At 44.9% G+C, this 12,596-nt stretch overlaps 1 protein-coding gene across 1 annotated transcript in view; it reads right to left on the reverse strand.

Moving 5' to 3' along the window:
• The window catches only part of TDRD9 (tudor domain containing 9), a 172,677-nt gene that overhangs the window by 76,458 nt on the left and 83,623 nt on the right, over positions 1-12,596 (reverse strand). Inside the window, 3 exon segments of the mRNA XM_015417791.1 lie at positions 27-111; positions 1,558-1,612; positions 6,314-6,375. Of these exon segments, the coding sequence (XP_015273277.1) occupies positions 27-111; positions 1,558-1,612; positions 6,314-6,375 (202 nt within the window).

The following is a 12,596-nucleotide window of genomic DNA, read 5'->3' on the forward strand; positions in this document are numbered from 1 at the left end:
CACTTGAACACTTATTAAAAACTCACTTTCCGGTAACCAGGAACCGGAGCCAAAAACACGTTATTCTGTTCTTCCAGCGTGACGCTGGAATGGAGCGGATAGACTTGTAACCTAAGGAAAAGAAGTTGAGAAAACTCTTGTCTTTATTTCCGATTGATATGTTGACAGCCATTCAACCACAGTCACTGAGGAGTGTGCCCTGGAACATCTTCTGGTCAAACTCAGACCATCTCCTGGCTAGAGTACCCGCTGGTTACTACCCCTATACCGGGATTTGATTAGATTACCGCCATAGTTGGTTCTGTAATTGTTGTTGCTCACTTGTTTGAACTGATATTGTATTTATTAATTGTTTTAATTTTTGTTATGTTATTTAATCTTTTATTAGCCACCTTGAGCCTGCTTGTCAGGCAAGGCGGGGTATAAATATAAATAATAAATAAAATAAATAAATAAATTCCCAAAGCAGCTGACCGAAAAAAAATAAAGATTTAAAAACTACATCCCTAAAAATCACAACAGGACAGTAACAGGTAAATACACCTTTAAGAATATTAAAATAAAACATCTAATTGAAGGCCTTCTGGAAAGATAATATAAGGAGAGCCCTGATAGATCACAAGTGGTCCATCTAGTTGATCCTGTCTCACACAGCTGCCAACCAGTGCCTCTGGAGATGCAGCAACAGGGCCTCCCCCTGAGAGGCTGACTCCTTGGATGATGATTAAAGTTGCCAACTTCAAGGTGACACTTGGAGATCTCTCACCATTATAACTCATTTCCAGACAACCAAGATCAGTTCCCCTGGAGAAAATGGCTGCTTTGGCGTGTGGACTCTATACGGCATTATACCCTGCTGAGGTTCTCCCCCCCCCCTCCCCCAACCCCCACCCTCCCCAAGCTCCACCCCCAAAACCTCCAGGTATTTCCCAACCCAGAGCTGGGAACCCTAACTAATGATAGAGTCCAGGCAAGAAGATATGAGCAGAAGTGGCTTTTCAAGTAATTTGCACACAAAAGCTTTAAAAACTAGAGCAGCACTTTGAAATGAGTTTGGAAACAAATGACAGAGCCCCGACCTCTCCCGAAATTGGTTCTGTGAAATTATATCAAGACCATTTTCCTCCCCTTCCTCCAATTTCATCCCACTCCTGCTATTGAGCGTGGTTAATGCATGGCATGCAAGGAAAGAGAGAACCCACTGTAGTTCTACTAGCTACTAGCTGGTGTGGAGAGTCAGTTTGGTGTAGTGGTTAAGTGTGCAGACTCTAATCTGGGAGAACCGGGTTTGATTCCCCACTCCTCCACTTGCACCTGCTGATGTGACCTTGGGTCAGTCACAAGCTCTGGCACAGCTGTCCTTGAAAAAGAGCAGTTTGTGTCAGAGTTCTCTCAGCCCCACCCACCTCACAGGGTGTCTGTTTTGGGGAGGGGAAGGGAAAGCCGCTCTGAGACTCCAAGTGAAGGGCGGGGTATAAATCCAATCTCTTCTCTTCTTCTTCTATCACCACTGCTCCTGTGAATTCTATGCCAAGCCTGAGACAGATTCCAACCCACCTTTTATGGACCATGTTTGTAAGCAGTTCGTGCATGTAGTTTATTTCTGCCAAACCTAGAGGATTAAAAAACAAAAACAACAATTTATTCGGGTAGTTAAACACTGATGAAGAAAAACCGGGCTGCACCCAGCAATGTGCCAATAGAACAAAAGGGGGAAATACCAAGTAACAGATGACTGATTCATTATACAAAGTCCCTACATGTTTTGCTGTGCAGGCTTCATCAGGGGGAATCAGAGCATTCACCTAGTGCTGGAACAGTCCACAAATTGCTGTGGACAGTTCCAGCACTAGGCAAATTGCTGTGGACAGTTCCAGCACTAGGTGAATGTTTTGATTCCCCCTGACGAAAGCTGCACGGTGAAACGCGTAGGGACTTTGTATAATAAAGCAGTCATCTATCACCTGGCATTTTTCCCTTTTTGTTCAGTTAGCTAAACATTGCACATTTATTCTAAGCTACTAAAGAGGAAAGAGCCGTTGCAGTCATCTGGGAGGTGCTCTAAGTACCAACAATTCCCCCCCTACAAGCATCCGGTTATCTCCTAGTTCGTGCTACAGAAGTTGCTGCTTTGACGCTCCAGCAAAATGTCTGAATTGTGGCCTGTATCTGCATTTCCCATATCTGCTATCAAGACTGCATTACCAGTAGCTTCGTTTTCTTCAGTTCTCACACAGCTGGTGTAGGTCTACTGTTCACTGTACCTTAAAGGGGAGGGGAGAGGCCAGAGATGTGGGCAGCTATGTCTAAATTTAGGTGAGGGGAGAGGACACACAAACGTATACGATAGTTTACAAAGGGATGTCAAATTCGGTCCCCATGACCGGAAAGAAACCTCCCGAGAAGCCATATCCAATATAAATAATAGCTGTTGCCTTTTGCCTGATGTGGAGAAAGTGGATAGACAGAACTCCCTCCTCACCAAAAAATACTAGAACCCAAGGGCACCCAATAAAAGTCTATGGATGGTAGATTTCGTATAGGTGAAAGGAAAGTACTTTCCCCAGAAACTAGATTTGAGTCCGGTAGCACCTTAGAGACCAACAAGATTTGGGGGGGGGGAGGGAGGGTATAAGCTTTTGAGAGTCAGATCTCCCTTCCTCAGATACAGGAGCTTTGATTCTCGAAAGCTTATACCCCCAAAACTCTTGTTGGCTTCTAAAGTGCTGCTGGACTGAAATCTAGCTGTTCTACTGCACTTCAACATGACTACCCTCTGAAACTTTCTACACATAGTTTGGTTAACTTGTAAAGCTTGATGAGAGGACGCAACGATGACTAGGGGTGGGCACGAACTGGGAAGGTGCGGTTCGGTTTGTGGCCGAAACACGAACCAAATAACAAACTGAACCAGTAGGTCTGTTCACAAACCAAACCAGTTTGTGGTTTGTGTTCCCACAAAGCCCATTGAAAGGGACTGCAGTCCTTTTCAGTGGGGTTTGCAGAACCCCCAAAAAACAGCTGAGCAGCAAGGAGCAGCCTGCTCCTCACTGCTCAGCTGTTTTGGGCTGTCTTGTTCAGTCCCTTTAAACTCCCCACTGGACAGCTGTTTTGGATTCCCTTCTTCAGTCCCTTTAGATGGGAGCATTTAAAGGGACAGCACAAGGGAGCCCAATACAGCTGAGCCCTCAGAGAAAAGTCTCTGCTTTGGGCACTCTTGTGCAGCCCCTTTAGATTTCTCCCTGTGGGCTCAGCTGTATTGGGCTCCCTTGTGTAGCCCCATTTAAAGAGGCTGCACAAGAGAGTATGAAGCTGGCTGGCGGGGAAACTTCTCTTCGCAGGCTCAGCTATATTGGGTTTCCTTGTGCAGACCCTTTAAGCACACCCATCTAAAAGGACTGCATATAAGGATTCCGGTCTGGCTCCCGCGAAAGGCAGACGCATCCTCGGGTCGCTCCCGAGGGCGCCTTGCCCGCCCGCGGTGGAGGAGGGAATCCGCGCAAGCGGAGACCCGAACGAGCCCCTCAGATGAGAGGAGCTCGGATCCGGGGCGCTTTAGGGCGTTCCAGGGGGGAGTCTCTCTTTCGGTCGAAAGATCGGAGATTGAGACTCTCGCCATGCCCTGCCCCTTTGGACCTTGCTGCGTGAGCGACCCCGTTCTACGGGGTTTAGCGGAACCACCGGGCGTCACCGAGTGATGAAGCGAATATCCGAAAAAAATGGAAAAGAAAAGACTGGCGTAACTGTGAGTTGTCAAAATATAGAGAAAAAGAACGTTTCCCCCCCCCTTCAGCGGAAAATGAGGAGATTAATCCTCTATAAGCGAGAAAGAAAAAAAAGAAAAGAGGGGGGGAATGGACTGAGCGAATAGTGATGTTTTCCTTTGATGTACTTGAAAATAAGCAAGAGGTTTTGTTTCCCTGGAGCGCATTTTAAAAACTTTACTAAAAATAAAAAAACAAGATGTCGGAGCTGGGTAAAGACAAGCGGGGGAGAAGGGAGGGACTTCCGTCTGGGCGTTTGTGTCAACGTGAGTGCCGGCTGTTTAATATTTGGACTGTGTATGGCTATGAATCCAACGGGGATTGTGAAGGAAAAGAAAAGCTTGAATTGTGACAGCGAAAAGTGCCTCATGAGCGCTTATAAAAGTCAACAATTGAAGAGGAGAATCCAGCGAAGGGATTGGGAGCGGATAAAAGCGAAATTGAAATTAATACCATTCTCAAAGCTGGAGATCTCCGGGCATGGCATGAAAGGAAGACAGCTTACAGCACAGGAACTGAAAGAGTTAACAGCGACCCGAAGGAGGAGGGGAAGAAGCCGGAGGCAAGAGAAAAACAGAGGAAGCCCCTCCCGTCACTGAGAGGGGAAAAGTAACCAGCGCGTTAAAGAAGCGGTTCTGAATGTGCCTTGAAGAGACTTTTTAACAGAAATTCAAAGGAACATTACTAACAAATTAACATAGAAAGTAACTGGAATGGAAAAAAGATGTTTGACAACACGCAGAAGAAGCCTTTGATGATTGGACATTACTAACAGTTTAATCTAACAGTTAATACATCACTCAGCTTTCTCTTTCTCCCACTATATACCCTCCTTATCTTTCTTTTTAAGCGAAACTCCTCCCCTTTTTAGGGGAGTCAATAAAATCTTTATAAAAAAAAATAATAATAAAAGGACTGCATATAAGAGCCCAAAACAGCTGACCGGTGGGGAGACTGTTCCCCACTGGCTTAGCTATTTTTTGGGTTGCCTACTGCAGTCCCTTTAAAGTTTAAAGGGACTGCAGTAGACAACTCAAAAATACCCTTTAAAGTTTAAAGGGACTGCACAAGACAGCCTGAAACAGCTGTTTTTTGAGCTGACTTCTGCAGTCCCTTTAAACTTTGAAGAGACTGCACAAGACAGCCTAAAATGGCTGAGTGGTGGGGAACGCTCAGCTGTTTCTGTAGTTTTTGCAGGGAACAGAAAGCAGGACTTTGAAGGGACGTGGAGTCCCTTTAAACCCTTGCTTTGTGCTCTATCCAAAAACCACCACAAACTGCTTTAAAAGTTAATGAATGTTCGTGATGGTAGACCTGTCACAAACTTCTGTTCACAAGCCAAGAACAGGGCAAAATTTGTGATGAGTTTTGCTTCATGGTTTGGTTCGTGCCCATCCCTAGAGATGACTGCTATCTTAGGCAGCCTTAAAAAGGGATGAGACAAGCACATGGAGAATAAATTCATCTATGGATAGCAGCCATGATGCATCAATGGGACTTCGATGTTCAGAGGCAGTATACCTCTGAGTATCAGTGCTGGGGGTCAAATGGGGGCGGACTTTTGGCCATTGGGAGAAACAGGATGATGAGCTAGGTGACCTGATCCAGCGGGACTCTTTGTATACTGGAGAGAGGGGTTATCTGAAGTTTTATTTTATATGTCTTAGATTGCAATGTTTTGATTGATTTTGTAAGCCACCTTGAGGGGCATGGAAAAAATGGGACAGATATTTAAATATATAAATAAGTTTTTAAAAATTAATCTAGGCCTAAGAAGTTTTTTCTAATCCATAATGTCAAATAGCTGCCAGCAAAAGATCTATCTATTATTTTAGGCAGGTTTGGCTAATCCAGAAGCATTCTATCAGTCACAGGGACTGATATTCATAACTTCTTACATGGAAGAGACTTCCAAGGCCTGAGAATGTGCAAACCATGACGGCTTAACCAGATTCTCAGTCTGAAACCTTGTTTCCCATTCCAAGTCCTGAAGTGTTTGCAAGAGTAACTATACTGAAGTGGATCAAGATAGGTAGCCGTGTCTGTAGGATAGCCGTGTCTGTAGCAGAAGAAAAGTGCAAGAGCTCAATAGCACCTTAAAGACTAACAACATTCATTCATTCATTTTATTACGGTCAGTGGTGCAAACTTTACAGGTACTGTACAGGAAGTGTTCCCTCTAAGCTGAGTTAGTGTGAGCTAGCTCACAGTTTTTTAGCCTCCAGCTCACACCTTTTTGTCTTAGCTCAGGAAGGAGGGCTCCAGAGCAGACTAATTTATGCAGTAGCCAAATAGCTCACTCACACCTCCAAAGCCAATAGCTCACAAAGTAGAATTTTTGTTCACAAGACTCCACAGCTTAGAGGGAACATTGTATACAGGTAGAGATATCTGAAGAAGTGAGCAGTGACTCATGAAAGCTCACACCCTGCCACAAATTTTGTTAGTCTTTAAGGTGCTACTGGACTCTTGCTCTTTTCTATACTGAAGTGGACATTTTAATAAAAGCAAACAGCTGGTTGTCAGAAAAAAAGAATTTCAGAACTCACCTGGTAAGAACACCAACACACTGCCACGATCTGACATAAGATCCAAACAGTGTTGCTCCATCCTGATATACAAAAGTTACAGCTTGCATTAGTTTCAGCCTACATGGCTTACAGAACAGACTGGCCACTAACACACATTTATTTATTAGATTCCTTAGTTGCCACTCACCCAAAGGGTCTCGTGGTGACTTACAACACTAAAACCAACAAGGTAAAAACAATATAATAACAAATAAAAAATATTAACATTAAAATATTGAAATAAGTGTCTATGACCAGGGGTCATTTCCTGTGGGCGCGCACAGGAGCGGAGCTCCGGCAGTAAGGAGCCCAGGGGGCGGGCACATGTAACAAGCCCCGCTCCCTGCTCCCAGCAGCCCTCAGTCAGGCCAGGAGGAGCAAGAAGCAGCCAGGTAAGTTGCAGAGCCCCCCCAGCTTGCCTTCAGGTACAAGCTCTCCCTCCTCTGTGAGGGCAGATCTGTGCGTGTCCCCCCCCCCAATAGCTAGCAATCCAAAACAGTCCAGTGGAGCCTGAGTGGTGGGTGTTGCCTTCTGACACACTTCCGGTGATGTCAGGGGGTGTGGCATATGCAAATAAGTTATGCTAATGAGGCTCCTGCACCTCTTTTTCTACGAAATGACCCCTGGCTATGACCATCCCCTGTTACTATTATTCAGTTAATTGAACAAATGCATTTTTATCAGAAACACTGCTTTGAAAGACCACATGCACAAACACTAAAAAACGAGAAGCCTCCTATAACCTCGCCAGTAGGAAAAGCATACTTACTCCATCATGCAGCGTTACAAGCTTTTACATAATTCTTTCTCCTGCGTCTACTTACTAAACGAGTGCTTACACTTGGTCCTAACTAGAAAAACTCTGTCTGTACATGACAAACAGGAACATGAAATCGTTCCAATTCCTTGGGATCAATTCTAACAATAGTCTTTAAAAAAAATCTTGCAATTTAAATCTGCAGGGAGATATGCTGGAAAAAACCTGCGTGATATCGAATCAACCACCAGATGGAGCAAAACTCAAGCAGAAAAGACCCCCCCCCCCAAAAAAAACAGTAGGAACTCACCATCAAGTAAAATTAGAATGCGGAAAAGGGCCCCCAAATGGGAAAGGCAGGCTATAAATAAGATCTTGGATACAAAACTCTGGTCATTACAAATTTGGTGTTCCAAGCTTAGGTAATAAAAAACCACACTATCTATGACATTCAGAACTCACTAGCTCGATACAGACACACGCACCCACCACATGTTCACTCAACATACAGAGGGAACTGTGGGCACTAGTTCACTGGACCTGCCCCCTATCTCAACACAATCTTCAAGTGGTCTGCATTAAGTGCACATGTGGAGGAGGTGCCACACACACACCCTCTTGCCCAGGGATCAGCAACATTCCAAAACCAACATCACTGATCACGGGGAGGGGGCACACACAGAGGCCCTTTTCTTTTTTCTTTCTTTTTTTGCGGCATGAGATGCGGGACGTGGGGCTTGGGCAACCCGCGTGCCCTGCCGTCCATGCAGGTGGGGGTGGTGGGTGTCCAGAGTCTTTGACCCTCCGCCCCGGAGGGCAACAGGCCCATTTCTTCATGCAGCTATCCCGAGCAGACCGCGTGGCAATGACACGGAGGTTAGCATGTTTGAACCCAACTACTGCCTCCCCACGCGGTAAGTGAAAATGTAGGGGAAGTGCCTGTACCAGGCTACTGTTTTGCAATGGAAGGGCAACACGTGTGTTTTCCAGGTTTGGTATACCCGAGACCCTCCCCCCCCAAACCCTGAGAGCCAGACTGTAAGTGACACTGAATGTGAGTTTGCTCCAGTGCTTGGGAACTCATGTGTTTCTTACCCTTCTGCTGTGCATTCACCGCTGCAATCACATGTGCTACCGTTCCTGTGTTCTCCAACCACAGGTTTTACAATTAGGCCATCAAGTGGTTGAAGAAACAATAGCAAGGAAATGGACTTGTAACCAGCTGAACACGTGGATGTGCTGTCAGATGTTCAGGTGGTTGAGCGGGCAGCACAGACATGTGGAACACTGCCAGGAAGATGAACAAGTAGAGCCATGGCTACATGTTAAAGGACACTCAGGCAATACGCGATGCAATATGTGTACAATGGCACTTATATTTTAGCTCCAGGTTTCTCACTGTACACACCAAAGCTATAAAATATACACATTACCTTCTTCAGAAAAAATGGTGACCGTCTGTATTGAGACAACTGCACATAGTGCAATCTCCCCCTAATGCACAGCTGGAATCACCAAAATTTTAATAACTGACCGTGGGCTACCTGTGCAGATGTAAGACTATGGTTAAAGCCATGCGGGAGAGACTAGTGACTATTGTACCACTAATCTGATCATTTTTATGACTGTTGCTAAACTGAATTATTGTGTATGCTATAGTTTTAGCTGCTGTACTGTGTTTTTTAAATAAATCATTGCTGCTACCTTTGTATTTCATTGTTTTAGTGCTCTTACTGCTGCTGCTGATTTTAATAGTCTAGATTGTTTTGATGACTATGCTGATCACACAACCCTCCTCTCAGAAACTAAAGGAGGCCTGGAATACCTGATCAAGAAAATCAAAGAGGAAAGTGAGAAGTTTGGCCTCTTCCTAAACATCAAAATGACCAAGTTCATGACCACCAAGAAGAGAAACTTCAAAATAACAGTTGACGATGAAGAGATCAAATGTGTGGAAGAATTCACTTTCTTAGGATCACAGATCAAACAAAACGGTGAATGCAGTCCCGAAATAAAACATCGAATCACGCTGGGTCGCACAGCAATGATGAACATAAATCGAATATGGAAGAGTAAGGACATCAGCCTGTCAACCAAATGCAGATTAGTCTGTGCTACTGTGTTTCCCATAGTAACCTATCGCTCCAAAAGTTGGACCCTGAAGAAGCAAGACAGGAGGAAAATTGACTCATTTGAGCTGTGGTGCTGGAGAAGGCTCCTGTGCATTCCTTGGACAGCAAAGGTGACAAACAAGCAAGTATTGGGGCACATAAAAACAGATATGTCATTGGAATGAAAAATCCTAAAACTGCGACTGAGTTATTTTGGCCATGTCATGCAGAAGAACTCACTAGAAAAACCAATTATGCTTGGATTGGTTAGCAGCTAAAGAAAACAGGGCCGCCAAAGAACACGGTGGCTAGACACCATAAAAGTCAACACCAGCCTGAGCATGGAACGACTCAAAGAAACAGTACAAGATCGGAAAATGTGGAGACAGCAGGCCCATAGAATCGCCAAGGACACAACTGAATGGCTAACAACAAAAACCCCTGCTTTTAGCTTGTAATACCATCTCAAGAACATCACGGTTGACGGGCTGCATAGAAATGGCAAACCACACCAGGGAGAGGGCCGATCAGAGCCAGCATGGTGCAGTAATGACATTGCTGGACTAGGCTCTGGGAAACCCAGGTTCAAACCTCCAATCTGCCACAGAAGCTCACCTTGGGCCAGTTGCATGCTCTCAGCCTGACCTACTTCACAGGGCTGGTTGTGAGGATAACAGCCATGCTGGGTCTCTACTGGGGAGAAATGTGGGGTATAAATGAAGTAAAAAACCCTCCTGGTTAGGCCTCTTTCTATTGCAGACCCCCTATTCACACTCCACAGTGTCCTCAGGGGTCCACTAAACCAAGGGGGGCATTTTGGGAGGCAAAGCAGACTACAGAGGGAGGAGGGAGGCCAGAAAGTTGCTTTCAAGAGTGTTGTTGCATTTGCATAATTTTGTTTTATTTACTTCATTTATACTCCCTGCCTTTTTCCCCCAATGGGGGCCCCATCATTCACCCCTTTACCATTTTATCCTCACAATCACCCTGTGAGGTAGGATAGGCTAAGAGTGTGACTGGCCCAAGATCATCCAGCAAGCTTCCATGGCAGAGATCTGGGATTCCCAGATCCTAGTCTGACACTCCAACCACTACACCACACTGGTTCTTGATAATATAGGAGCCAAGCCATTGCATCCATGTCAGACTCCGTAAGGATGGCTGCTTTTCCCCCTTGCAAAAGGAGCTACCAGTAAATTAATTTTTGTATCAGGGACTAAGTTTTTAAAAATACAGAACTTGTTCTAATTTACGCATTCTGGAGAGTTTGGTGTTATAAACCCCCCATCCTCCATAAACGGGAAACAGTAAACTAATTTTTAATTATTAATTTAATTAGAAGTATTGTTTTTTATTTGATACAAGTGGAGACTCACAAGTCAGGCAGTATCAAGTCACCCAGAGGGTGCTGCTATGCCTAAGATTGCCAGCCTCCAGGTGAGACCTGGAGGTCCCCCCAGAATTACAACTGAACTCCAGACAAGAGATATCTGTCCCTCTGGAGAAAATGAGTGGGCTCTATGGTATTCTATCTAGGTGAGGCCTCTCCTCTCCCCAAACTCTGTACTCCTCAGATTTCACCAGGAATCTCCCAACCTGGAGCGGGTAATCCTAGTTCCAGGCCTGGCTCCAACCCCCCTGCTATTTAGCCATTCATACTGCAGGAGGAATCCTCCCCAATCCCAGATCCAGTTCTACTTTTTGCTTCCTTCCCTCTCTGCATGTGTGGGTCTCTCTCTGGCTATCAGGCAGTTTATCACTATCGATAAAGTGAGGCCTGGAGTAGATCCCTGCGGCGGCCATTTCAAAAGGTATTTGGGGGAGACTCAATCCTCCCCAAGTTTTTTTTTAAACTTTTTGGATTTTTCTGCAGAACCATAGAGACCCCTGAGTCTCTAGAAAACCCTTTTGGGGGAGAGTGTGCCCCCTATCTGAGGAACTAGGTATCTGCACACCAAGGGGACTGTTGAGAATTAGATATATAGATTATTTTGTTCTCTTCACAAGCCACCAGAGTGCTTTGTAAGCAGGACAGTGGGATAGCTGTCTTTCGAATACATCATCAGATTTCTTTTGCTGGTTTTTTAATAGGACACAAAACTCCATTCTGACAAATTATGAAGCTAAATCCCTCTGACAAAAGACGTTTTCCAATTATGATCCTTACTGAGGGCTTCTTGAAGAAGAACTACCCCTGGCTGGCCTCATTATACTGGAGTACAAAATGAATCAGTTTTAGAGGACAGCAAACAGAGTCCTTCCACTTCTGAAGAACTATTAGAGCATGACGTGAAATGCTATTGATATAATCTCATTTATGTCTTAATTGATGGTAGTCCAGAAGCAAAAATGTCTAATGTAATATATAAACTTCACACTTCACAGCACAGGCCCAGAGTTAGAATAAATGCTACAACTTTTTTAAAAATTTACGATTGGAATGGGGGAAGTAAGGCTTGATATATATAAAGCACTGGATATGGTTTTTTTTTTAATTTGTCAAAATAGGAAATGTGATTAGGGAAGATGTCTATTGAAGACAAGAACACAAAGACTTCAAAAAACTACAGACCAAATGGACTGAAAAATAGCAGGGGCATTACTCTGGGAAATCAGCGTACTGTAGAAGTGTTCAGTCCAGATGTGGAGGCCCAGGTTCAAATGCCCACAAGGCTACAAAAATCCCCCGGGCCATTTCTCAGACTACGTGACCATTTCTCAGACAAACCTGCCACCAATGTTCCCTCTAAGCTGACTTCGTGTGAGCCAGCTCACAGTTTTTTAGCCTCTGGCTCACACAGTTCTGTCGTCGCTCAGGAAGGATGGCTCCAGGGCAAACTAATTTATGCAGGAGCCACATCGCTCGCTCACAACTTCAGTGCCAGTAGCTCACCAAGTAGAATTTTGGCTCACAAGACTCCACCGCTTAGAGGGAGCATTGCCTGCCACACAGGATTATTTTAAGATGATGACAAGCTAGAGCCTCATACAGCAACCTGGATGTCTGATGAAAACTATGACAAAGAGTTCAGAATGTATTCAAATATCATTTTGAACTACATTTAAAGTAAAGCTTCAGGAGGCTTTAGCGCCTTATGGGTGACACTGCAAGCACTAGTCCGTACAGAAGTACTAGACCAGTGGCCTTCGAAAGGGCCAAAGAGCCCTTTCAGCACTGACCATCTGCGCAGGCTTCATCCCTCCAAAATCTCCACGTATTTCTCAACCCAGATCTGCCAACCCTATCTAACATGGCCATTTTCTAAGCTCTGGGTTGAGAAATATGTGGTGATTTTGGAGGGGTGGAGCCTGGGGACGGGAGGGACCTTGGCAGGGTATAACGCCACAGAGTCTACCCCCCGCCCCAAAAAGTCCCATTTTCTCTCGGGGAACT

Source organism: Gekko japonicus, unplaced genomic scaffold, assembly GCF_001447785.1.
Source record: "Gekko japonicus isolate JY-2015 unplaced genomic scaffold, Gekko_japonicus_V1.1 scaffold270, whole genome shotgun sequence".
NCBI classification, from domain to species: domain Eukaryota; kingdom Metazoa; phylum Chordata; class Lepidosauria; order Squamata; family Gekkonidae; genus Gekko; species Gekko japonicus.